Source organism: Oryctolagus cuniculus, chromosome 11, assembly GCF_964237555.1.
Source record: "Oryctolagus cuniculus chromosome 11, mOryCun1.1, whole genome shotgun sequence".
NCBI lineage: Eukaryota > Metazoa > Chordata > Mammalia > Lagomorpha > Leporidae > Oryctolagus > Oryctolagus cuniculus.
In genome coordinates, this window is record NC_091442.1 from 14,130,390 (window position 1) to 14,156,559 (window position 26,170).

The 26,170-nt window shown below is 41.7% G+C and overlaps 1 protein-coding gene and 1 long non-coding RNA gene across 4 annotated transcripts in view; both read right to left on the minus strand.

Annotated features, from left to right (window-relative positions):
- The window catches only part of STK4 (serine/threonine kinase 4), a 102,813-nt gene that overhangs the window by 30,921 nt on the left and 45,722 nt on the right, over nt 1-26,170 (minus strand). For all 3 annotated transcript variants that reach the window (XM_002721229.5, XM_017350754.3, XM_051845008.2), the window contains one exon: nt 13,188-13,345. In XM_002721229.5, coding sequence (XP_002721275.1) covers nt 13,188-13,345 — 158 coding nt within the window. The remainder of the gene's footprint in view (nt 1-13,187; nt 13,346-26,170) is intronic.
- LOC138844288 (uncharacterized) lies at nt 1,684-6,270 on the minus strand. The gene is made up of 2 exons (XR_011379872.1): nt 4,468-6,270; nt 1,684-4,099 (listed from the first exon to the last, which is right to left on the minus strand). It is a non-coding gene; the product is annotated as an uncharacterized lncRNA (long non-coding RNA).

The following is a 26,170-nucleotide window of genomic DNA, read 5'->3' on the forward strand; positions in this document are numbered from 1 at the left end:
AGCTACATTAAATGTGACATAACCCTACAGTGATGATGGCATTGCTATCACCATAGACAAAGTATACCAGAAGGATAAGTGATGATGGTATTGCTATCACCATAGACAAAAGTATACCAGAAGGAGGACTTAACCGCTCCTGGGGCCTTTCTGTCTCTGGATTATTTGTCATCAAAGAGCTAATTATCTTTTTCTTACAAAGGAAAAATGCAATGTGAAATAATACCTTTATAGTTTCTGCCAAGAGAATTCTACCATAGTTCTGAAAGTAAACTAGGCTCAAATAAACTAGGCTACCTACATTTCATTTGTTCCTCCTCCCACCCTGAAGGAAAAGCAGGACAGGTGGTATGAGTATTTTGCTTGATTTACAGATCACAAACCCAAAATTCAAAGAGGACTTGGAAGTCCTCAAGGGTCTAGTCAAAGCCAGGGCCATTCACTCTTCTGATACAATTTCATTTCATTATACGGGTCTGTGATATGAAGTACCCTATTTTCAAGAAAACTCACTTCAGTGTCAAACTCCAGGGCTGATGAGGCAAACTTACCATCCATTTTACATAGCCAGCAACCTCTATCGAGATTCCAGGGGTGCCCACACACACAAGAAGTGAAAGGGCGGCACCTATTGGCAAATGTGCGTTGTTGCAACAGAAGTAGTTGGAAAGCTTTAAGATTTCAAAAGTATCAAAAGTAACATGCACAGTTCATGAGAAGTGGGTCGAAGGAAAAATGATATTGAATAGAGATGTAAGAGAATGAAAGAAAGCATTAGGATGTTTTAACGATGATTCATTCCCATGATGACTTCATTACTCAATTTCCAATCAGTAATCAATTTAATTCCTTTGTTTTGGAGCAGTTTGTAAATCTGTCCTTTCAAGAGCAAGTTGTCTTTGGGAACAGACCCCTACTTCTGCAATGGAAACCAAAGACAAATTACTAGGAAGAAGGTTTAGGTACCTGAAATTTAGTCCATGGACCAAATCTGATGAAAAGAAAACAGAGGGAAAGGGGAGGAAGTTGACCTTTATAAAGAGTCCATTAATGCTGCAGGCATTTTACACGTACTACCCTGTGTAGTTCATAGACAAAATCTAGCCTACAAATTCCAGCACTATCTCCACGTTACAGAAGAGGAAAATGAAACTCAGAACAAACTGCCCCAAAGCTAGTCAGCTAACGGCAAACTCAGAATGTGAACTCCAACAGCCTGACTCTGGTGATCTTAGCTACCAGACATAACCAAAACAGCGGTCACTTTGGTGCACACAGACATAATCTGCTTCCACACACAGAGATTCAACTGAACTTCTAAATGAATGTGAAATCTATTAGATCTCAGTGAAAAAACTTGGATGTACAGGACAACCATCACTGGCGCAGCATCTTCCTCGCAGCAGCAGTGCAGAAGGGGACGATGGGTCAGCTTTCTCCTCTCTCAATCATCTTCTCAACACCTCCCTCCCCGACAATGACAGTCTGATCTCAGTAACATCAGTATCAAATGCCAACAGCAGAATGAGGACAGGACAGGAGACAGGCCTTCCATTTAAAAATGCCTGGTGTTTGGAGTGATGTGTGTCCTCAAAGGCAGGAGGTGTGGGCTGTGTTGTATGCCAGTTGAGGAGTGGAGCACCGGGAGCTATCAGTGCGTGTTCATGCTGAGCGAGGAGAATGACCTTAGTGAGAAAGGTGCTTCATCGTTCTTTCCTTAGAGAAGCACTGGGCCACAGGAACAAATACTCCTTTCACAGCTCCAATAGAAACGCTTTCCTTGGATGGGGGTGAGAAAATTGACACACACCTTTTTCCTTGTCTTCTCAACATTTAATGTCCCAGGAATATGGACTATAGAACAGTCAAGGATTCATGTGAGAAAAAAATGGGAGGTGAAGCTAAAAAGACTAAAGAAAGCATCTTTGAGAACTCAAACAAAGCAGAGTAAAGAATGTAAGAGTAGGTTATGGAAAATAAATTAGGAAGTAAGGCTGCTTTGGTCTGAAAAAAATCTGAAATCACTGCATATGAGGGATCTTCAAAAAGCTAGTGGAGGGGCTGGCACTGTGGCAAAGTGGGCTAAGTCTCCACCTGTGGTGCTGGCATCCCATATGGGCGCCGGTTCAAGTCCTAACTGTTCCACTTCTGATACAGCTCTCTGCTATGGCCTGAGAAAGCAGTGGAAGATGGCCCAAGTGCTTGGGCCCTTGCACCCACGTAGACCAGGAGGAAGCTCCTGGCTCCTGGCTTCGGATTGGCATAGCTCCAGCTGCTGCGGCCATTTTGGGGGTGAACCAGCAGACAGAAGACCTTTCTGTCTCGCCCTCTGTCTGTAATTCTACCTCTCAAATAAATAAATAAAGATCTTTCAAAAAAAAGTTAGTGGAAATATGCATTATAAAAAAAATGCACGGGGTGGGCAGCACTGTGACGTAACGGGTAAAGAAAGCCACTGCTTGCAGTGCTGGTATCCCATATGGGTGCCTGTTCAGGTCCCAGCTGCTCCATTTTCAATCCAGCTTTCTGCTATGGCCTCGGAAAGCAGTGGAAGATGGCCCAAGTCCTTGGGCCCCTGAACCTGTGTGGGAGACCCAGAAGAAGCTCCTGGCTCCGGATCAGTGTGCAGCTCTGGCTGTTGTGGCCACCTGGGGAGTGAACGAGCAGATGGAAGACTTCTCTCCTCTCTCTCTGCCTCTGACTCTCTGTAACTCTGCCTTTCAAATAAATAAATATTTTTTAACATTGCATAGATGTCAAAAAATTTTATACTAAAATAACTTTATCTTTTAATTCTATTTTCCATAAGATTTCAATGAGATCACAATTTAAAGTCATGGCTGTGGATTCAGTAATAAGAAAAAGTAATTGGAGCCGGCGCGGTGGCATAACGGGTAAAGCCGCTGCCTGCAGTGCCAGCATCCCACATGGGTGCCGGTTTGAGTCCCAGCTGCTCCACTTTTGATCCAGCTCTCTGCTATGGCCTGGGAAAGCAGAAGATGGCCCAAGTCCTTGGCATCCTGTACCCACATGAGAAGACTCGGAGGAGGCTCCTGGCTCCTAGCTTCGGATTGGCACAGCTCTGGCTGTTGCAGCCAATGAGGGAGTGAACCAAGTACTTGGGCCCTTGTACCCACGTGGAAGACCCAAAAGACGCTCCAGGCTCCTGGCTCTGGTCTAGCCCAGCTCTGGCCATTCTGGCCATTTGGGGAGGGAACCAGCAGATGGAAGTTCTCTGTCTCTCCCCCTCTCTCTCTGTAACTTTGCCTTTCAAATAAATAAATAAATCTTAAAAAAAAAAAAAAAAAAAAAAAAAAAAAAAGGCCAGCCGCCACCATGGCTCACTTGGCTAATCCTCCACCTGTGGCGTCGGCACCCCAGGTTCTAGTCCCAGTTGGGGCACCGGTTACTAGTCCTGGTTGCTCCTCTTCCAGTCCAGCTCTCTGCTGTGGCCTGGGAGTGCAGTGGAGGATGGCCCAAGAGCTTTGGGTCCCTGCACCCCATGGGAGACCAGGAGGAAGTACCCAGCTCCTGGCTTCGGATCGCTGCAGTGTCAGCCATAGCAGCCATTAGGGGAGTGAACCAATGGAAGGAAGACCTTTCTCTCTGTCTCTCTCTCACTGTCTATAACTCTACCTGTCAAAAAGAAAAAAGAAAAAAAAAAAAGCCATACTCAGAAAAGAAATCAAACAACCTACTTGCATATCTGAGTTTATATAATAACCACACAGCAATTATTTCAAACTATAACACGGTAATTTTATCGTATCTCTCTACTGGGATAAGCCCTAAAGGACAAAGATAACTACAACACAAATCTTTACAAATTTTTACTGAGACATTTTCAGTAATCGTTGGAAAGAAGTACTGGTATTGTCATTCTCAGCCTGAAATGTGCGCTGTGGAATGCAAAGCAAATGAGTAATTACACTGATACTGCTGGGAAGTAAGATATTTGGCACGGGGGAAAGGAATTACAGACATAGGATCAAAGCAGTGAAGTAAAAAACTAGAAGTATTCAATCTGTACTGGAAATAGCATCAGAACTCATGAGTTTGTAATAAACCCACTTCTTGGTTTTGTCCATTGAAAAGTAACCTAGCCGGCGCCGCGGCTCAATAGGCTAATCCTCCGCCTAGCGGCGCCGGCACACTGGGTTCTAGTCCCGGTCGGGGCGCCGGATTCTGTCCTGGTTGCCCCTCTTCCAGGCCAGCCCTCTGCTGTGGCCAGGGAGTGCAGTGGAGGATGGCCCAGGTGCTTGGGCCCTGCACCCCATGGGAGACCAGGAAAAGCACCTGGCTCCTGGCTCCTGCCATCGGATCAGCGCGGTGCGCCGGCCGCAGCGCGCCGGCCGCGGCAGCCATTGGAGGGTGAACCAACGGCAAAAGGAAGACCTTTCTCTCTGTCTCTCTCTCTCACTGTCCACTCTGCCTGTCAAAAAAAAAAAAAAAAAAAAAAAAAGTAACCTAACTATGATGTGCACACACAGTAGCCACACTGTGGTCTTTAAATAGCATTTCCCAGAAAAGGAACCACAGTTCCTTCAAAGCATGGCTTTTTCCAGGGCTGGAAAATCGTAAAGATATTTAAAAAAAAAAAAAAAACCAACCTGGATATCTCTAGAGAACAGTAGTAAACTAATACATTCATTACTTTGAAAAATACCAGCTCCCTGCTAATGTGCCTGGGAAAACAAAGGAAGATGGCCCAAATGTTTGGGTCCCTGCTAGCCACATGGTAGACCAGGATGGAGTTCCAGCTTCCTGGCTTTGGCCTGGCCCAGCCCCAAGTCTTTGCAACCATTTGGAGTGAACCAGAGGATGGAAGATCTGTGTGTGTGTGTGTGTGTGTGTGTGTGTGTGTGTTTCCCTTTCTCTAACTCTGCCTTTCAAATAAACAAATCTTTAAAAACAATTTTAAATGCTTCTGCACTGAACATGTAAAGAATTTTTCTTGTCATTACTCCCTAAAAAAAGAAAATAACTATACATAGTATTTATATTATAATAGATATTACAAGGAACCTAGAGACAATTTAAAGTATATGGGAAGAGGTTATATGCGAATACCATGCCAATTTATACAAGAGACTTGAGCATCGTGGATTCTGGTATCTGCTGGAGGTTCTGGAACCAATCCCCTGCACATAATGAGGGCTGACTGAATTCCCTCTTTCCTACCTAAACTGTATCTGAGAATATTTAGACAGTTAATGAAGTGCTTCCTTACACAAGTGTTTCAGTTAATGGAGAACGAATGATGAAATATCACCATTTTGTAATTACCGATGACAGCAGGCAACGATTTTCAGTGGCTTTACACAACAGAAAAAGAGATGACCATACATCCAGACCTATGAACTTCAGATGGAAGTGTACACACTACCTATGAAATATCCTTATCCCAGGACTGAGTTGAGTATGGCAAGCTTCTAGATCAGCAGTTCTCAAAGCATGGCCTGGGGACCACTGGGGATCCCTAATATCCTCTTAGGGTAATCTTTAAGATCAAACTATTTTCACATTAATTCTAAGACATTACTCACCCTTTCAACACTTGTACTGATGAAATGAAAGCAATGAGGGGTGGGGCAGGTGCTTGGCCTAGCAGTTTAGATGCCCACATCCCATACTGCAGCACTTCGTTTTGAGTCCCAACTGGACTCCCAATTCCACCTTCCTGCTAATGCAGACCCTGGAAAGTCGAAGTTATGTTTCAAGTAGCTAGGTCACTGAAACCCACAGTGAATGAGTTCTCAGCTCCTGGCTTCAGCCCCAGGCCCAGGCCCAGGCCCATTGTGGGTATCTGGAGAGTGGGTCAGTGGATGGGAGCTTTCTGTCTGCTTTTAAGGCAAATTAAAAAAAAAAAAAAAAAAAAAGCAATGGTAAGTCTTAGTATGAATCAAAAACTGGCACCAAATACTATTAGTGATTGCATCGTAACCACAGACTACACTTTAAAAGAGGAAAATCAGGGGCCGGCACTGTGGCAGAGATGGTTAAGCTTCCACCTGTGGTTTCGTAATCCCATGTGGGCGCCAGTTTGAGTGCCGGCTGTTCTGCTTCCAATCAAGCTCCCTGCTAATGGCCTGGGGAAGCATCGGAAGATGGTCCAGTGCTTGGGCCCTGCACCCGTGTGGGAGACCAGGAAGAGCTCCTGGCTCCTCTGGCCATTGCTGGAGACTTTTCTCTCCGTCTCGGCCTCTCTCTGAGACTCTGCCTCTCAAATAAATAAATAAATCTTAAAAAAAAAAAAAAAAAGGGAATAAAGAAGGGAAGTCAATTCCCTTAAGACTTTTTTTTATAAAAAAGTACTGATTTTATTAATGTTCAGATCTTTTTAATATTATCTATGATTAAATGAGAAGTCTGCACAAAGGCCTTCTGTTTTAACTGAAATACAGTGGTCATCTCAAAGCAACGCACTTGAACAATTCAGCTGTGGATTTTTTATATTTTCCTTAACTTTACAGTTTTGTTGTGGCTGCGTACAGATTGGGAAAATGAGAAGGTCTGAGTTCTCTTAAAAGTAACATTCTTTTCCAAAGGTGTGATCTGTTCTTAGAATATGAAATATCAACTTCTGAGAATGTAGCATTTCCAAACACCTTTTATACTGTAATCATCACACATCTTAAGCATTAAGGGCAATCTTCAGGGTTTTTTCAACTTGGCATACAATTCTATCCTAGGCAATTCAATTCCAGAAGTGGAATTAAGTATTCTGTTTCAGAAGAACATACCAATTTTTTGGTCAGCATCAAACTCTGCTGCTCTTGATTAAATTATTTCCTATTTTCGATTTTGGGTAAAATGTTCATTTCAAAATAGCCACTGCCTTCAGAGGAGGGAAGAGAATATCTGTTTCATAATTAAACACTGCCTATCAGGAAACGAGAAAGACTTTAAGAGACTGCCAAGAAGGAAACATGTGAGTTATCCTGATAGATTGCCCTTCTTGAAGCTTAAGGTAATTATGAAGAATATTTTCTTTACTTAAGAGAGTGGCTCTTTCTTTGTCTAATATCATTTTCCATATTCTATGTGTTTCTAGAATACTCTGGTAAGAATACAGGAGAGAGGCGGGCATTTGGTACATCACTTGAGATGCCCACATCCTATATCAGAGTGCCTGGGTTCAAAGCTCAGCTCTGTTTCCAATTCCAGCTTCCTGCTACGAATGGCTCACATAGTTGGGTCACTACCACCCATGTAGGAGACCTAACTGAGTCTCTGACAACTGGTTTTGGCCTGGCCCAGCCTCGGCTGCTGCAGTCATCTGGGGAGTGAACCAATGGCTGGGAGGTCTCTGTCAATCTGTTCATCTCTCTCCAGGTCTCTGGCTTCCAAATAAATCATAAATAAATAAAAATTTTAAAAGGAGTACAAGAAATTCAAAAAGAGTAAAAAGGAAACTTAAAATCATGCAAAATATAATACAATTGAAATGTAACTTTATCTCTGAATTTCTATAGTAACTAATGGACAAGAAAATATAGTAAACTGTATCTTTAGATAAAACGTTAGTGAGTAGGGTCACCAGAAGGGCAGGTTAAAATGTTACTGGGTGCTGGAGCCAGTGTTGTGGCAGAGCAAATTAAGTCACTACCTGTGATGCCAGCACCCCATATGGGTGCTGGTTCAAGTCCTGGCTGCTCCATTTCTGATCCAGCTCCCTGTAATGTGCCTGGGAAAGCAGAGAAAAATGGTACAACTGCTTGAGCCACTGGCACCCATTTGGGAAACTCAGATGGAGTCCTAGGCCCCTGGCTTCAGCCTGGCCCTGCCATTGTGGCCATCTGGGGAGTGAACCAGTGGTTGAAGATTTCTGTCTCCTTCTTTCTCCCTCTGTCCCTGTCTCTGTCTCTAACTCTGCCTTTCAAATACAAAAATCTTTATTTCAAAAAAATACTACTGGGTGCTATACTCAGAGATTCTGATTCAGAGTCTGGGATAGAGCCTGAGAAACTGCATTTCTAGCAAGTTCCCAGGTAATGCTGATACTGCTAGTCTAGGAACACTTTTACAACCACTGTCAGGGGTCGGCACTGTGGCAGAGTGGGTAAAGCCACTGCCTGCAGTGCCAGCATCACATATGGTCACTGGTTCAAGATCTGGCTGCTCCACTTCCTAACCAGCTTTCTGCTGTGGCCTGGGAAAGCAGTAGAGGATGGCCCAAGTCCTTGGACCCCTGCACCCACGTGGGAGACCTGGAAGAAACTCCTAGCACCTGGCTTCAGATCGGCACAGCTCTGGCCATTGCAGCCAATCGGGGAGTGAAACAGCAGATGGAAGACCTCTCTCTCTCTCTCTCTCCCTTCCCTCGCCCCCTCTGCCTCTCCCTCTCTCTGTGTGTAATTCTGACTTTCAAATAAATAAATAAATCTCTTTAAAAAAAAAAAAAAAAAAGAACCACTGCTTCAGACTACTATTTTGGGAGCTGGTGTATGGCACAGCGGGTAAGGCCACCACCCGTGACAACAGCATCCCATATGGGTACTGGTTCATGTCCTGGCTGTTCTACACCCCCAATCCAGCTCCCCAATGCTCCTGGGAAGATAGCAGAAGATGGCCCAAGTGCTTGGGCCCCCACACCTGTGTGGGAGACCTGGAAGAAGTTTTTGGCTCCTGGCTTCAGCTTGGCCCAAACCTGCCCAGCCCTGGCAATTGTGGCCATTTGGAGAAGAAACCAGAGGACGGAAGATCTCTCTTTGTTTCTCCCTGTCTCTCTCTGTAGCTCTGCCTTTCAAATATATAAAATAAGTGCTATATATCAAGAATACCAAGACATTAAAGACAGTTTTCATTTATCTTCAGGAGCAGCTCAGGTATATCCCACCTGAATTTTCTCCCACTATTTAGTTCTCTTAAAATTCTGAAGGCAAAAATATAATATTATACATTAAGAAGGATTGGCTCAAGCATAGAGAAATCCAAATGATTTAGAGCAAGATCCCCAATATTCAACATCCCTGAGTGCCAAACAGGTCAGACAGTTAATATGAATGAGTGAAGTAGGCCAGATACTGTAGAGAATTGGAGAGGCCATACCCAAAGAGGGCGGCTCTGACTCAGTTCCTGATAAATCAGCTTCCAAGAATGTAGGCCGTCGAATATTATGGCCAGATCTACCAAGTTCTCAAGATAAGCTGGAGATACATTTCATGTAAAATCTTTCATATTTTAAATACAGGCGACTAATTTTTTTTAAAAAATGTGAATATACAAAAAGGTGTGTGGGCTAGCTGCTGCGGGCCTGTGGCCTCTGCCTTTCTGAGCAGCAGGTCTCAGGGGTCAAACATGGACAACACGCTGATCTCTTCAGTATGCTCATGGCCCACTCCCCACAGGAACGCTCCACCTCCAAAACATACAGCACTCACTTTATCTAAAGACCCACTAAAGCTCCTCTGTGTAAGTTGTTTGCCTCTTAAAACAAGTTCTCTGCTGGTGATCTTAGAATGGGAAAACTATGATAAAGAGAAATAAATTCTTTATGTACTGGAACTACTGATCCAAGAATAATGATTAGGATTAAAGTGATGAGGTTTCAGGGTCACTGACTTCTATAATAATTAGAAAAAAAGGAAATAATCTAGCAGTATAGACTTAAGGATTCAGAAGCATTCTATTGCAATGTTGATTAGAGCTGGTATCTGAAGTGTTTTAGACACCTTTGACTACAGAGACACTACACTGAGACAATCAATGCTTACAAGTATATTGAAAATAATTATACAGGCAACATGAAATAGCAAGCACACAACTCAAATATCAGAAATGCACTCTAAAACAATGGTAGCCTAGAGGATTATGTTAAGAAGGATTCTAGACATCCTGTAGTATATTAACTAACATAGGAAACAGAATACTTTTAAAGCATAAACAGAATCAAGTCACCCCTTGTCACAGTCTTCAAGTCCACCCATAATAAAGGCTGAGGTCCTTACTACATAAAAGGCCCTGATGTGCATCATACTCTGATCTCACTGCCTGCTATAGACCACATCAAGGTCATTCCAGACTTACCATTTCCTACCTGCTCTGCAAATGGCACCAAGGAAGTCCCTGCCTCAGGAGCTTTGCACTTGCTCTTTCCACTGCCTGAAAAGCTCTTTCCCTGAACACTCATATAGTACGCATCCTCGTCTCACCAAGCAGGACTTCCTTGGTTGTTTTAGTTTTAAAAGCCACAGGGCCGACGTTGTGGCGCAGTGGGTTAAAGCACTGGCCTGCAGCACTGGAATCCCATATGGGTGCCGGTTTGAGTCTCAGCTGCTCCATTTCCGATCCAGCTCTCTGCTATGGCCTGGGAAAGCAGTAGAAGATGGCCCAAGTCCTTGGGCTCCTGCACCTATGTGGGAGACCTGGAAGAAGCTCCTGGCTCCTGGCTTCGGATCAGCTCAGCTCTGGCCATTGCAGCCATTTGGGGAGTGAACCAGCGGATGGAAGACCTCTCTCTCCCTCTCTCATTCTGGTTCTATCTCTTTCTGTAACTCTTTCAAATAAATAAAATAAATCTTTAAAAAAAAAAAAGCCACAGACACACACATTGCTTCTCTCTGTTCTCCAATACACTTTTTTTTTACATTTTCCACAGCACTTACCACCATCTAATACATTAAATATTTTACTTATTTTCCTTCTTCCAGAATGAAATCTCCCTGAAGGATGGGTTTTTGACCGTTCTATTCACTAGTATATATTCCTACAAAGTGACAAGCACACAATGGCACACACACACACACAAAACTAAATAAATACATGAATGAGTGAACAAATAAATGATAAAACAAATGAATCTAGGTTCTAGCATGGTCTGACAAGTAATCAGTTAATTAACCTCAGGTAAGTTATTTTGGTCCTCAAAAGATCCCTACAAGTAGTTGTACAAACTATTACAATCCTGCCATTTTACAAAAGTAGGACTATGGAGGAATGACATCATTTCCTCATGGCCAATGAATGGGGGATAGTGGAAAGCTAGGTCTACAAAAGTCTCCCAGAGTTCAAATGCAATGCCCAAACTAAGCTCTGATATAAGTAACAACAGAATTACAACAGCTAAATGTCAAATTTCAGAAATTAGGAATGTAAAAACTGAAAATTCCTAAAATGAAAAATCTTTTCTAAAAATATTCAAAAAAAGGAACATAAGCTCCTTAGCTTGCTTTTTCTCCAAATTTTTTATTTCCTCTCATTAAATCCCCATGAACATTAATAAGTGCCTGTGGTTGAGGGAGAATGTTCCACAGCAAAGAAAGAAAAAAACATACCCAGGTTTTCTTAAGAAACTTTGGAATAATTTAATATTCATCCTCTAAAAAAATTCAGAATAATCTTCTCAGAGAGCTTAAAATTAGAATGATTAGCGAAACAACAAAGACTCTAAAAACAATATCAACTGCCTTCAAATTTAATTCTTAAATATGAAATAACAATCTCAAATAAACAAAGTTACATCTTCAACTGATGAATAAACAGTCCTTTTACCATGAACGATTTCAAAATCGACAAAAAGTAAAAAAGAAAGTGAATAAAGGATTTTAAGAGCAAGAAACATGTCACTAATCAGGGACTCCAAAATGACTCAAACATCAATAATCAATCTAAATGCCCATCAACAAAAAATTGGGATAAAGAAATTATGGAATATGTACTTATGGAATACTACATAGCAGGAAAAAAAAGGAAATCTGGTCATTTGCAACAGAATGGATGAAGCTGGAAAACATCATACTTAGTGAAATAAGCCAGTCCTAAAGGGACAAATATCATGTTTTCCCTGATCTGTTACAACTAACTGAGCACCTAAAAGGAAACCTGTAGAAGTGAAATTGACACTATGAGAAGGGATGACTTGATAAGCCCTTGTCTTGATTGTCGAGAAACAGTTTATTATTTTATTTTTTTAACTATTTTCTTTTTCTCTTAATACCATTGGTTGAACTCTTTACTTAATACAGAATTATTCATAGGTATTTAAATGCAATTGAAAATTGATCCCAGTAAAAATAAATGTGAGAATAAGAGAGGGAGGAGTTATACAGTTCAGCACATGTTCCCATGGATTTACTCCTAAGGGTAAAGCTAAAAACTTGCCATGGACTCCAAATCCCATTAAGCTAGGTGGTACTAATGACATCTTACTAGTTAAAGTGATCATTTTAAGTGTATAACTGATCATGTAGATAGAAATCAGTGTCAAAGGGATCACGTAAATAAGACCAAGTGTCTGCTAATAACAATAGATAGAATTAAAAAGGAGAGAATGACCCAACATGGGAAGCAGGACACACAGCAGACTCGTAGAATGACAAACGCCCTAAACAGCACTCTAACCTCAAAATCAGCCCTTAAGGCATTCGGATCTGGCTAAAAAGCCCATGAGAGCATTTCAGGCATGGAAAGCCAAGACACTGGCAAAAAATGATGTACATGAAGGATCTCTGTGCATGAGATCCCAGTGGAAAGAACGGGCCATCAAAGAAAGAGGTACTTTTCTCTGAAGGGAGGAGAGAACTTCCACTTTGCTTATGGCCCTGTCTAAATACTGGCAGAATTTGTGGACTCAAAAGGCTTCCATAGCCTTGGCAGCTCATGACAAGAGTCTCAGGTGATCACTGATGTCATAAATCATAAATAAGAGTGTCAATTGTTAAATCAACAACAGGAGTCACTGTGCACTTACTCCCCATGTAAGATCTCTGTCCTTAATGAGTTGTACTATGACAATTAATGGTAAAACTAGTCTTCAAACAGTACTTTATACTTTGTGTACCTGTGTGGGTGCAAACTGTTAAAATCATTACTTAGTATACAGTTGGTTTTCTGTATATAAAGATAATTAAAAATGAATCTTAATGAAGAATGGGATGAGAGAGGGAGTAGGAGGTGGGACGGGAGTAAGGTTGGGAGGGTGGATATGGGGGGGGGGGGAAGAACTGCTATATTCCTAAAGCTGTACCTATGAAATTTGTATTTATTAAATAAAAGCTTTCTTAAAAATCAATCAATATGCTATCATCTCGAACTCATGAGATCCTTAGCCTGGGAGCTGCCACCAGGGCACTTATGAGACTCAAATACACAAGAAAACCACAGGCACTTTCCATGAACTGGATGTGTGGCATTTCAAGTAACTTCCCCTCAGGAAGACACAACCATGAACTCCCAACACGACTTACAAACTCATAGTCTCCATCCAGTGGTACTTTCCAATCAGAAGAATTTTTCAGTGGAGCAGGTACACTCTTGCCAAAGCTGTTGACCTGGTTTTCCTTTTCTTTTTGTTCAAAGTATTCAAGGAAAGATGGTTTTACAGGCTGCATGGTCTCATCCCTTCCTGAAAACCAAGAAAAACAAAAGGTGAAGAGGAAAATGTTTATATTTTGGATAGGTTTAATAAATAGATGTGTCTCCAGATGGGCTACAGTCTCTGAGCAGTGGGGTCTTTCTGTTACATAAGGACTCCCTCAAGAATTGAATGAAACTACAGAAAAATGCACAAATGCACAAAATATTTCTCAATATAAGCAAATAACAATTCATCCACTGTGCAAACTATTACATAATTTTAAAATTACATATAAATGGTCTACAATAAAGGAGAAAAATAGGACATAGTATTACATATACAGGATGATATCAATTCTGTAAAATCAAATGCGCAAAAAAGAAAAGTAGTGGAAGAAAATATTCCAAAATGCTAACAGTGTTTGTTTCTGGTAGTAGGACTTTAGATGCTTCAATTTGCTTCTCTTAAACAAATTTTTTTACTTTTAGAACTGGGTCAGTATTAGATGAACAGAACTGATCATAACTAATTTTTGTTCCTAGAAGAACCTGCAGGCTGGGTAGTTGGGGCAGACTGGTACAGGGGGGTTAGGTTGGACCTGGAGCCGTCCCAGGCAGTAGAATAAGTTACACAGCAACAGTCACCATATGAAAGCAAAAACCAGCAGCTACTAGTTACTAGTAACAATAGCAAAATGAGTAATTTCACTTGACATGACTTAAAAACCTATCTAAGTGTAGACATTTGACCTAGTTAAGACACTGCTTAGAATGCCCACATCCCATGAAGAGTCTGGGTTCAAGTCCTCACTTCCACTTCCAATTCTGGCTTCCTGTTGATGTGCACTGCTGTGGGAACAGCAGGTGATGGCTCAAGTAGTTGAGTCCCTGCTACCCGGTTTGAATCCTGGCTGCTCCACTTCCGATCCAGATCTCTGCCATAGCCTAGGAAAGCAGTAGGAGATGGCCCAAGGCCTTGGACCCCTGCACCCACGTGGGAGACCTGCAAGAAGTTCCTGGCTCCTGGCTTCAGATCAGCACAGCTCTGGCCATTGCATCCATCTGGGGAGTGAACCAGAGGATGGAAGATTTTTTCTCTCTCTCTCCCTTGTTCTTGCTCTCACTCTGCCTCTGTCTCTCTCTAACTCTGCTTTCCAAATACATAAAAATCTTTAAAAAAAAAATTCTCTAGAGAGATTATAACACTTGTGGGCTGTAATCTAAAATATGCCACAAACTAGAAGGACATGGACATAAAGTAAGAGATCAGACCAAACTGACAGTTAGGATGCAACAAATATTTTAGTAGCAGGATCATCTCTGACTCTTTGGATTTCTTTAACTTTTATTTGTTTTCATTTTATTTGTAAGGGTGTTTTTTTCTCTCTCACTCACACACCTACCCTGTATCTACAGAAAGTTTCAGTCTTTGGAACTCAGGTTCAAATTCAACTAATATTCAGTGAATACCTTCTAAATTTCAGGATTTCAACTAGTTGCTTTCCCAAGATCTTTTCATCCAAAATTCATGTCCACCAAACCAGAGGAGGGGAGGGGAGACTTGCATTTATCAGGCACCTACCAAGTATCAGAAAATGCATTACTTCACTGAACCCTCAGAGAATCCTTGGAGACACATTACTGTTCCCACTTTTAGAACTTCAGAGTTGAGAAATCTGCCTAAGATTTCATACTTAATAAGCAACAGGGAAAGGATGTGAATGGCAACTGTCAGGTTTTACATCTGGTGGACTGCCTTTCACATCGTAAATCCTCTCAAAGCAAAATGAAGATTCTCAACAAGTTAGAAATGCCATTTATCTGAGTGCAGAAAGGAGGGAATGGAATTTTCCCAGTAACCTTATCTTTGAACTTTTCTTTCAGCGCCCTCAGCTAATGACCAAGTATGCTGGACAAGAGCCTTTTAGTGCTGAAAAGTACAAGAGAATCAGTCCTGCTGATTAAAGGCCATGCTGTCCCCAGGGGCTTCAGCTTGCCGGTGGGCTTTTGTTTCAACTTGAGCTAAAGTATTTTTCAGATATATCCCAGGAAATGAAGCATTCAGTTGAATGATAATACAAGAAACCTGAAGCCATAAGGAAACTGGACTGAGCAGAGAGAAACCAAGCCTTGAAAATAACCACATCTTTTTCTAATTCTTCTGACTGAGGAAAACATGAACTCCTATACTGTGACTAGCTTATTTTTCTTTTTAAACAGAATGTACCAAGCTAAGGCTGTAGACAAAGAAGTTAATTCATAAGCAATTTATCTTCTATTTATTTTTCTTAAAAAAAAAAATGTAGGGCCAGCACTGTGGCGTAGTGGGTAAAGCCACCACCTACAATGCCAGCATCCCATATGGGTGCCAGTTCAAGTCCAGGTTGCTCCACTTCTGATCCAGCTCTCTGTTGTGGCTTGGAAAAGCAGTGGAAGAGGGCCCAACTCCTTGGGCCCCTGCACCCACATGGAAGACCCAGAGGAAGCTCCTGGCTCCTGGCTTTGGATCAGCGCAGCTCTGGCCATTACAGCCATCTGGGAAATGAACCAGTGGATGGAAGACCTCTCTCTCTCTCTCTCTGCCTCTCTGTAACTCTGCTTTTCAAATAAATTGATTTTTTTTTTTTTTTTTGGCCAGGCAGAGTTAGACAGTGAAAGAGAGAGACAGAGACAGAGTTATAGACAGTGAGAGAGAGACAGAGAGAAAGGTCTTCCTTCCGTTGGTTCACTCCCCTAATGGCCGCTACGGTCAGCGCTGTGCCTATCCGAAGCCAGGAGCCGGGTACTTCCTCCCGTTCTCCCATGCAGGTGCAGGGACCCAAGCACTTCCCGGGCCACAGCAGAGAGCTGGACTGAAAGAGGAGCAACTGGGACTAGTACCTGGCGCCCCAACTGGGACTAGAACCCGGGGTGCCGGCGCCACAGGCAGAGGATTAGCCAAGTGAGCCACGGCACTGGCCAAATTAATTAATTTTTACTAAATTAATTATTTATTCTTTTGATGTGTGAAATCAGAAGGACACAACATCCCAAATGCCTACCAACTGAAGAACAGATAAAATTCAGTAAATCCACACAGTGGAATATTATTCAGCAATAAAAAGAAATAAAATACTGATACATGCTACACATGGCTGAACCCTGAAACCATTATGCAAAATGGAAGAAGCCAGACACAAAGAGCCAAATATTGTATTTACATAAAATGTCCAGAATAGGCAAATCCAGAGACAGAAAGTAGATTAATGCTTGCCTGGAGATGAGGAGAGAATGGGAAGTGAATGCTAACAGGATTAGGGTTTCTTTGCAAGCAAAGAAAATGTCTGGAATCCAACAGCAATTATGATCTTCAGTACCTCGTTAATACACTAAAAAGCCACTCTACTGCACATTTTACATGTCATATTTTATATGAATTACATCTCAAAACATAAAATTTTTAAAGTTATATTGTGGTGATGGTGGCCTAAGCCTGTGAATACACTGAAAACCACTGAATAGTATATTTTAAATGAGTGACTTGTATGGGAAGTGAATTACATACCAATAACTCAATTTTTTAAAAAAGCAGCAAGACCACTTTCCTCTAATATTTGTTCTTGTTTCTGAATTCATGTGAAGTATAACACAATGCCAGGGTAGTCCCAATGGGAAGGAAAGGAGCTGGACCAAAGACTAACACCTACCTTTCCTTTGGAATGATCCTTAAACTTTTTTAACCCACCATTTGAAACCTTTATTTTTCAGAGTTCCTAAACAAACCACAGTGGCCCAACTATTCTTTCCTTAATTCCTACAGTAACTCTTTTCTACCTAACACTAATTAATTCTATCCAAAGCCTAGGCAAAGCCTGCATTTTCTTCTTAGTTTCATACATTTTTTTTATGAATGTTCCTAAGAAAACAAACTCCAGTAATCTCTCAAATATTTTCTTCTGGCTTGGAATAATATGCACTTTTTATTTAACATAGGTTTTTTTTTTTTCAATCTAACATTTATGATGTGTGTGTGTGAGGTTCTTGGTTTTATTTTTGTTACTGGGTACCTAAGTGCTTTGCAAGTATTAATTTATTTACCTACATAAGTTATTATCCAAGTTGCTGTGTGCGACCCAACAATGCTCCTTGGACTATTTTTTGAAACCACTAAAAAGTGGAAAAAAAAAAAAAGTGCTGGAATCATGAGTTAAAGATGTCCTAGAGCCCAGATTAATTCTTCCAGTTAAGCAGTTTTGTTAACTGCCTCTATTTGAATTGACTTGTTTACTGGGCAATTTTGCTCCAGTTGTTTTAACTCTGGTGAGCTGTAATCAATCTATTCAAAGAGATATAAACCCAAATTCCAAAGAGTGGCATAGTGGGTAAAGCCGCAGCCTACAGTGCTGGCATCCCATATGGGTGCTGGTTCAAGTCCCAGCTGCTCCACTTCCGATCCAGCTCTCTGCTATGGCCTGGGAAAGCACAAGTTGGCCCAAGTCCTTGGGCCCCTGCACCTGCGTAGGAGACCCAGAAGAAGCTCCAGGCTCCTGGCTTCAGATCAGTGCAGCTCCAACCACTGTGGCCATCTGGGGAGTAAACTAGCAGATGGAAGACTTCTCTCTCCCTCTAACTCTGCCTTTAAAATAAATAAATAAATCTTAAAAAAAAAAAAAAAGCTGTATTATAACTTTCTAGCTGAACAGTAAACATGTTGGAACAGCTTCAAACAACAGGGAAACAGATTCCACTAACTGACCAAAACTGATTTAGCTGTCTGGTGGGCATAAGGGCCAAAGTGTATCTTGGGGATTCACCTTCCTTTGTTCTTCATTACTACTGGCTACTATCCTTTCCTGGGTATTCTTGGCTCTCCTTCTACCAATATAACTATACTGGAATAGCTTATATTCCCAAAAATACAAGCCTCGAGTCCTTCAGCCGAGTCACACTGCGATCTGGAACTTTCCTATCATAGCATGTGGTCTGGCAGAGTGTTCTGAATAAATTCTCAGGCACAAGAGTCTGTGCTTTTTGGCTCATCCCAAAAGAATCAAGAATGTTAATGGTTTCCAAAGATAAAAATGGGCTCAACATCTGGACACAATAAGAAAAACTGCATAAACAATTAGGGTTTAGTCTCCACTCTGGCAGGACAACCTTGAATTATTTGTGAAACGGAGGAAAGTCTAAGCATCAAGATGTCTGCTCCCAGGAGGGAGCTTCTGATAAAATGCACAGTGAACCACAGAGATTATCTTTCAGGGAAGGAAAGAAATCCAGTTGGTAATAAACTCCACAGTATTAAGATAAGAAGCTAAAACGTTACAAAAGAAGGCTCATGGGATCCCAAATCCTCCCTTCTTTAAGATATGTCATCTTGTATTTTGAGCTATTTAACATCTTATTGGCAAGGAATTTAAAACACACAAATGTGCACACACACACACACCCTCTCTCTTCTCAGTACATTCACAAAACATTATGAAATAACAAGTGACCTTCCTTTGGCTACACCATTTTCATGACAGTGTTCCAACAGAGTTGAGGTGACATCTACAAAACACAGCAATGATGTCGAGAATAAAAACCAAGAGCACAACTATCAACGGAAAAGGAATCAGGATAAAGAAAAGCAGCCCTAGCTGAAGTAATGGCAGGTCCAACAAAAAAGTCACTCCATACATTAAGAGGCTCATAATACACTGATTATGATATATACCATTCTTGAGCATTTCTATGTGTAATATTACCACACTCTGTCTCCCTTTCTCTGCCTTTCATAAATAAACAGCTCTAGTTGCTGCCAGCATTTGGGCATCATCCAGTGGACTTGGGGGATCTCTCTTTCTCTTTGTCTCTCTGCCCTTCATAAATACATAAAATTATCTCGCATCATCCTGACAAAACTATAAAATAGGAACTTTTATGCTAGGAAACTGAGGTTCAAAACAGGAAATAACCCGCCAAACATGACTCAGTCTACTAACCCCTGAGCCAAGTTTAAAGCCAAAGACTGATTCCAAAATCAATGCTTATTCTACTACTCCTTCTTCCCTCTCTAGCCTTGACTTAGAAATACTATTCCAACAAAACTAAATATCTGAAGATTTAGCTTTGATATGTATGAACGCACTAATGAAATTCTCATATGGTGCTGACTGAATGGCATGCACATGAGGGTACTTCAAAAAGTCCAGGAGAAAAGAATCTAAAAATTTATTTTGGTGCAAAAAGAAATTGAAATTCACACATAAGAGGGGTCTTCAAAAAGATAATGGAAAACATGCATTTTGAAAATACTACAGGAGCCAGCACTGTGGCATAGAGGGTAAAGCCACCGCCTGCAGTGCCCGCATCCCATATAGCTACCAGTTCCAGTCCCAGCTGCTCCACTTCCAATTCAGCTCTCTGCTGGCCTAGGAAAGCAGTAGAAGATAGCCCAAATCCTTGGGCCCCTGCATACACATGGGAGACCCAGAGGAGGCTTCAGGCTCCTGGCTTCAGATCGGCGCAGCTCCGGCCATTGTGGCCATCTGGGGAGTGAACTAGTGGATGGAAGACACCTCTCTCTCTCTCTCACTCTCACTCTCACTCTAACTCTTTCAAAAAAAAAAAAAAAAAAAAAAAAAAAAAAAAAAAAAAACCCTGTAGATTTCAATTCACCAAAATAAACCTATCTTTTAATTCCATTTCCACACTTTCAAAATATCTTCATATATGGACACTTAATACTTTGTGATACTTTTAAAAATCCTAAAAGGATAAAAATTTGTACAGTAAGTAAGACTATTGTGGTTTAAAAAAAAAGTGTTAAAATACTTGCAATACTTTATGCCCTAATTATCATACTTGCAAATGCTACAATCTGCATCAGAGAAAACAAGACAGATAAGACACAAGAGAGGCCATGTTATTAAGAATCCCCTTCAAACAACGGCAAGTGGAAAGAAAACCGGCTGTGAGTCAAGAATCCTGATCTCACGTAGCTCTAAAATGAGTTTCTGATGGACACTGTTGAAAGAGAATCATTTCAACAGGAGCTGGCCTTTGGCTTTAACTAAGGAAACTCAGGAACAATGGGTGCCTTCATGACTCTCAGGACTTTCTGGGAACTATAAATACAGGTTTTTACTATATAATACTAACACAGAAAGTTATCCAAAACATGTTTCTGACTTGCTTTAACTTACTGTATCATTAGGCTTTGGAAACTCTACTTCAAAGAGATTAATGTGGCCATTGCTCTAGAAGGGAAAATTAGAATTTTAATGCCTGGGGCCGGCGCTGTGGCTCACTTGGTTAATCCTCTGCCTGTGGTGCCGGCATCCCATATGGGCTCCTCTTCCAGTCCAGCTCTCTGCTGTGGCCCAGGAGGGCAGTGGAGGATGGCCCAAGTGCTGGGGCCCCTGCACCCACATGGGAGACCAGAAGGAAGCACCTGGCTCCTGGCTTTGGATCAGCGCAGCATCGGCCGTGGCGGCCATTTAGGGAGTGAACCAACAGAAGGAAGACCTTTCTCTCTGTCTCTCTCACTGTCTATAACTCTGTCAAATAAATAAAAAACTAAAAAAAAAAAAAAAAAAAAAAAGGATTTTAATGCCTAAGTGCACTTTTAAAATAGAAATAGAAATCAGGGTCCGGTGCTGCGGCACAGTAGGCTAAGCCTCTGCCTGTGGTGCCGGCATGCCATTTGGGTGCCGGTTGATGTCCTGGCTGCTCCTCTTCCAATTTAGCTCTCTGCTGGATCTCTGGAAGGAAGATGGCCCAAGTGCTTGGGCCCTGCACCCACATGGGAGTCCTGGAGGAAGCTCCCGTCTCCTGGCTTTACATCGATCGGCACAGCTCCAACCATTGCAGTCACTTAAGGAGTGAACCTGAGGCTGGAAGACCTCTCTGTCTTTAGCTCTATATCTCAAATAAATAAATAAGGCCGGCGCCGCGGCTCACTAGGCTAATCCTCCGCCTAGCGGCGCCGGCACACCGGGTTCTAGTCCCGGTCGGGGTGCCGGATTCTGTCCCGGTTGCCCCTCTTCCAGGCCAGCCCTCTGCTGTGGCCAGGGAGTGCAGTGGAGGATGGCCCAGGTGCTTGGGCCCTGCACCCCATGGGAGACCAGGAGAAGCACCTGGTTCCTGGCTCCTGCCATCGGATCAGCACGGTGCGCCGGCCGCAGCGTGCCGGCCGCGGCGGCCATTGGAGGGTGAACCAACGGCAAAAGGAAGACCTTTCTCTCTGTCTCTCTCTCTCTCTCTCTCTCTGTCCACTCTGCCTGTCAAAAAAAATAAAAAAATAAAAAAAAAAATAAAAAAAAAATCAAATAAATAAATAAATTATTAAAAAATAAATAAATAGAAATCAACTACTCACTCCCCATAATTCAGTCTACTTTCAAAAGCTTGAGTCAGGGGAAACAATCTCCTAATTAGTTGTCAAGTTCTGCCTCTCACTGTCTTAGTAAGCCTGGAGATGAGGCGGGGGACCAGTTGCCTGCATCTCTTGGGAATGCAATGAGAACAAGAACTACAGACAGTGAGTCCTGATGGGAGAACCACATACATCAAGTTTGTAGTAGATGCAAGTGGCCATTCTTTGGCCTGTCATTTCCTCATACATGCTATAAGCATTTAAACTGATAAATTTGTGCAAATCAAGATACAAGAATATTTCAAAAGTTCATGAAAACAGCATTAAAGTTTATTTTGGTTTAAGAAATTCTGAAATCCATGCATAAGAGAAGTCTTCAAAAAGTTCATACAAAATGCACATTATAAGAAAGTATACGGCCGGCACCACGGCTCAATAGGCTAATCCTCCACCTAGCGGCGCCAGCACACCGGGTTCTAGTCCCGGTTGGGGCGCCAGATTCTTTCCCAGTTGCCCCTCTTCCAGGCCAGCTCTCTGCTGTGGCCTGGGAAGGCAGTGGAGGATGGCCCATGTGCTTGGGCCCTGCACCCGCATGGGAGACCAGGAGAAGCACCTGGCTCTTGCCTTCAGATCAGCGCGGTGCGCCGGCCCCAGCGCACCAGCCGTGGTGGCCATTGGAAGGTGAACCAAAGGCAAAAGGAAGACCTTTCTCTCTGTCTCTCTCTCTATCCACTCTGCCTGTCCCAAAAAAAAAAAAAAAAAAAAAAAAAAAAGTATGCATAGATTTCAAAAATCTATTTAAAACGTATTTTATTTTTTTGTAAAAGACACAGACAGAGGTCTCCCATTTGCTGATTCATTCTCCAAATGACAACAATAGCCAGAAACTCAATCTAGGTCTCCTATATGGGTAATAGGGACCCAAATACTTGATCGATCACCTGCTGCCTCCTAAGGTACACAGCAACAGGAAATTCAATCAAAAGCAAACAGGACCGAAACCAAGGCATTCCAACATGGGATGCAGCTGTTCCAAGCAGCATCTTAACTATTACACCAAACATCTGCCTTTCAGAAGTTTTTTGCATCAAAATAAACATCTTTTATTTCCATTTTTTACAACCTTTTCAAGTGCTCTAGTATCTCAAGTGCTTCAAAAATTTTCTGGTTATTTCTAGCTCTAAAATAAACTTTACATTCTTTTGTTTTTAAATGTATAATTTATTTTTAAAGTTTTGTTTTAAAAATAGAACAAAAAACCTGTATGTGACGCCGGCTTCACAGGCAGTGAGTGGTTTAACACATTACACCACATCACTGGCCCCGAAATTCTCTTGTTTAACAAAGATCTTTGGGGGTCAGCACTGTGGTACACTGGATTAAACTGTCACTTACAATGCCCACACCCCGTACCAGCACGCCAATTCAAGTCCCCACTGCTCCGCTTCTGATCCAGCTCCCTGTTAATGTGCCTGGCTAAGCAGCAGAGGATGGCCCAAGTACTTAGGCCCCTGCCATCATGTGGGAGACCTGGATGGAGTTCCACATTCCTGGCTTCAACCTGGACCAGCCCTAGCTGTTGCAACCATAAGGGAAGTAAACCAGCAGATGGAAAAGCTCTCTTTGTCACTCTGCCTTTCAAATCAACAAATAATCTTTTTTAAAAATAAAATAAAATAACAAGATGTTCAGGGGCCGAGGTTTGGCATAGCAATTAAGAGACTGCTTGGGATACCCACATCCCATCAGAGTGCCTGGGTTCGAGTCCTAACTATGCTTCTAACTCCATCTTCCCATTAATGTGTATTCTGAGAGGCAGCAGAGATAGACCAAGCAGGTGGGTCATTGCCACGCACATGGGAAACCAGAATTGAGTTCCAGACTCCTTTCTTTGGTCTGGTCCAACTCTAGTTTGTTGAAGGCATTTGGGGAATAAACCAGCAGATGAAATATCTCTCCTGTCTCTCTGCCTTTCAAATACAATGAAAATAAACTTAAAATTTTTCAAGATTTATTTATTTGAAAGGCAGAGAAAGAGAAAGAGAGAGAGAGAGAGAGATCCTCCATCCATTAGTTCACTCCCCAAATGGCAACAACAGCTGGGGCTAGGCCAGGTGGAAGTCAGGAGCTAGGAGCTGCTTCCAGGTCTTCCATATGGGTACAAGAACCCAAGCACCTGGGCCACCCTCTGCTGCCCTCTCAGGTGCATTAGCAGGGAGCTGGATCTGAAATGGAGCACCCTGGACTCAAACCAGCACACAAATGGAATGCTGACACTGCAGGTGGAGGCTTCACCTTCTACCCCACAGCGCAGGCCCCTAAAACTTTTTTAACAAGATGTCTGTTTGAGAATGGATAATAGAAAAATTGTTTTCTGCATATTGCAACACACACAAAAAAACATAATGTGACATAGAACATACAGAAAATATGTACAGATTCTCATCATCTTCACAGAACTGCTAGTGATACTCAGCACAAATATTTTACTTTGGATGGTGTATTTTAATAATAATAATCAGCATTTTTCTAAACTTCTAAGATATGCTTGATTTTCCGAAGCACATATTCGTAGTGATATTAATGACAGAAATAATGCCTCAAATCAATGAAACCAGCTACTGTGCAACTGGGAAACACTTAAGTGACTCTTTCAATTTATGAATTATTTAACAAGATTAGCCTCTTAAGATTTATTTCTAAAAACTGAAAACCATGGACTAAAAATTGTTTAATGTTCTATGCCGACATAATTTAAAACTTCAGAAAGCTGGGGCTGGCACCGCGGCGTACTACGTTAATCCTCCGCCTGCAGCGCCGGCATCCCATATGGGTGCCGGGTTCTAGTCCCAGTTGCTTCTCCTCCAGTCCAGCTCTCTGCTGTGACCCGGGAGTGCAGTGGAGGATGGCCCAAGTGCTTGGGCCCTGCACCCGCATGGGAGACCAGGAGGAAGCACCTGGCTCCTGGCTTCGGATCAGCACAGCGCTGGCTGTAGCGGCCATTTGGGGAGTGAACCAATGGAAAGAAGACACCCCCCCGCCCCAAGCCGCGTTTTCTCTCTCTCTCTATAACTCTACCTGTCAATAAATAAAAATAAAAAAATCTTAAAAAAAAAAAAAACTTCAGAAAGCTGCCATGTAAGAAAGACTTCCCAGATAACCTTCACCTAGGTGCCCCAAATGTTCCCTTTTATCTGTTGAACATCACATTTGAGAGTCTAGATAATATACAATACAAACAACATTACAGAGTATTAAGTTTTACTAGAAAGGTATTTCAAGATCCTTAAAGTAGACACCAAAAAAATTACATAGGCTTTTTACAGTATTGCTTGTACCACAAGGGCAGTGAAGACTGTAAGTCAAAACATGCCTGAGATCCAGCGTGACCTTGGACAAGATGCTGAACTTTTCTCTAAGCTTCCATTTCCTCGTCCTGTCTTGTAGGAATCTGACACCTAATGTAACTATATCTAAGGGATCCTGTGAAGGCCAAATAACACAAAAGGAAGAATTCCCAAAACAAGTTAACTATTTTGAATCTATAGGTACCAGACAATGAAGCTCAAAATATAAAAATAAAGTGAAACAAAAACCATTCTTACACACATAAGAATTAACAAAACTAAACAAATCTACCACCATAAAGTGACAATTTTAACATTCTGCCAACAGAAACCAAAAGATCAAATATCAAAAACTGGTGAAGAAGACAATTTAAAGAAAATCAGCAAAGCCAACCTACAGAACACATATGGAATGCTGCACCAATTCAAAAACATACATTCTTCCCAAGGCACACAAAGAGTACTTAACAAAAATTAATAACATGGTGGGCCACAAATGCCTCAAAAATACCAAAGAAATGACACACAGACCACATTCTTCAACCACAATTCCCTGAAATTGAAAATTAAAAATAAGCAGTTTTTAAAAATCATACATTTGGTTTCTAAAAAGCACTTCTGGATAACTCATGGGTTAAAAAAGAAACCTGTGAAAAACACAAACACCACAAGCTGGGAGAAAATATTTACTACTCACCACACAGGAAAATTTGTAAGATTGGTGCTAAAACAGAACTTAGAGGAAATGCTACAATGTTAACGAAATACATTAGTAATCAAGAAAATTAGATAGGTAAGTGTTCAACTAAAAAAAAATTAACACCGATTTTGATTAAAAACAAATCTCTTAAAACTCTTAATCTCGTAAAATAGAATTTCTTTAACTTAATAAAGAGTACCTACCAATATCAAATTCAATGTTAAAGTAACAGAAGAAGTTTCTTTAAGATGAGGAACATGATATGAATGGCCCACCCACCTCTAATATCCAACTCCTTTGGAGGTCTCAGTAAGAAAAAATACATAAGGATCAAAAGGAAAAATGAAGGTCACAATTCACAGATATTAAGACTGTCTTCATTTAAAAAAAAGTAGAGAATAAGCAATTGCACAGCAGTCAACATACACGTTGGGACACCTGCCTCCATTGTCTGAGTGCCTGGGTTTACTCTAGGTTCTGCTCCGG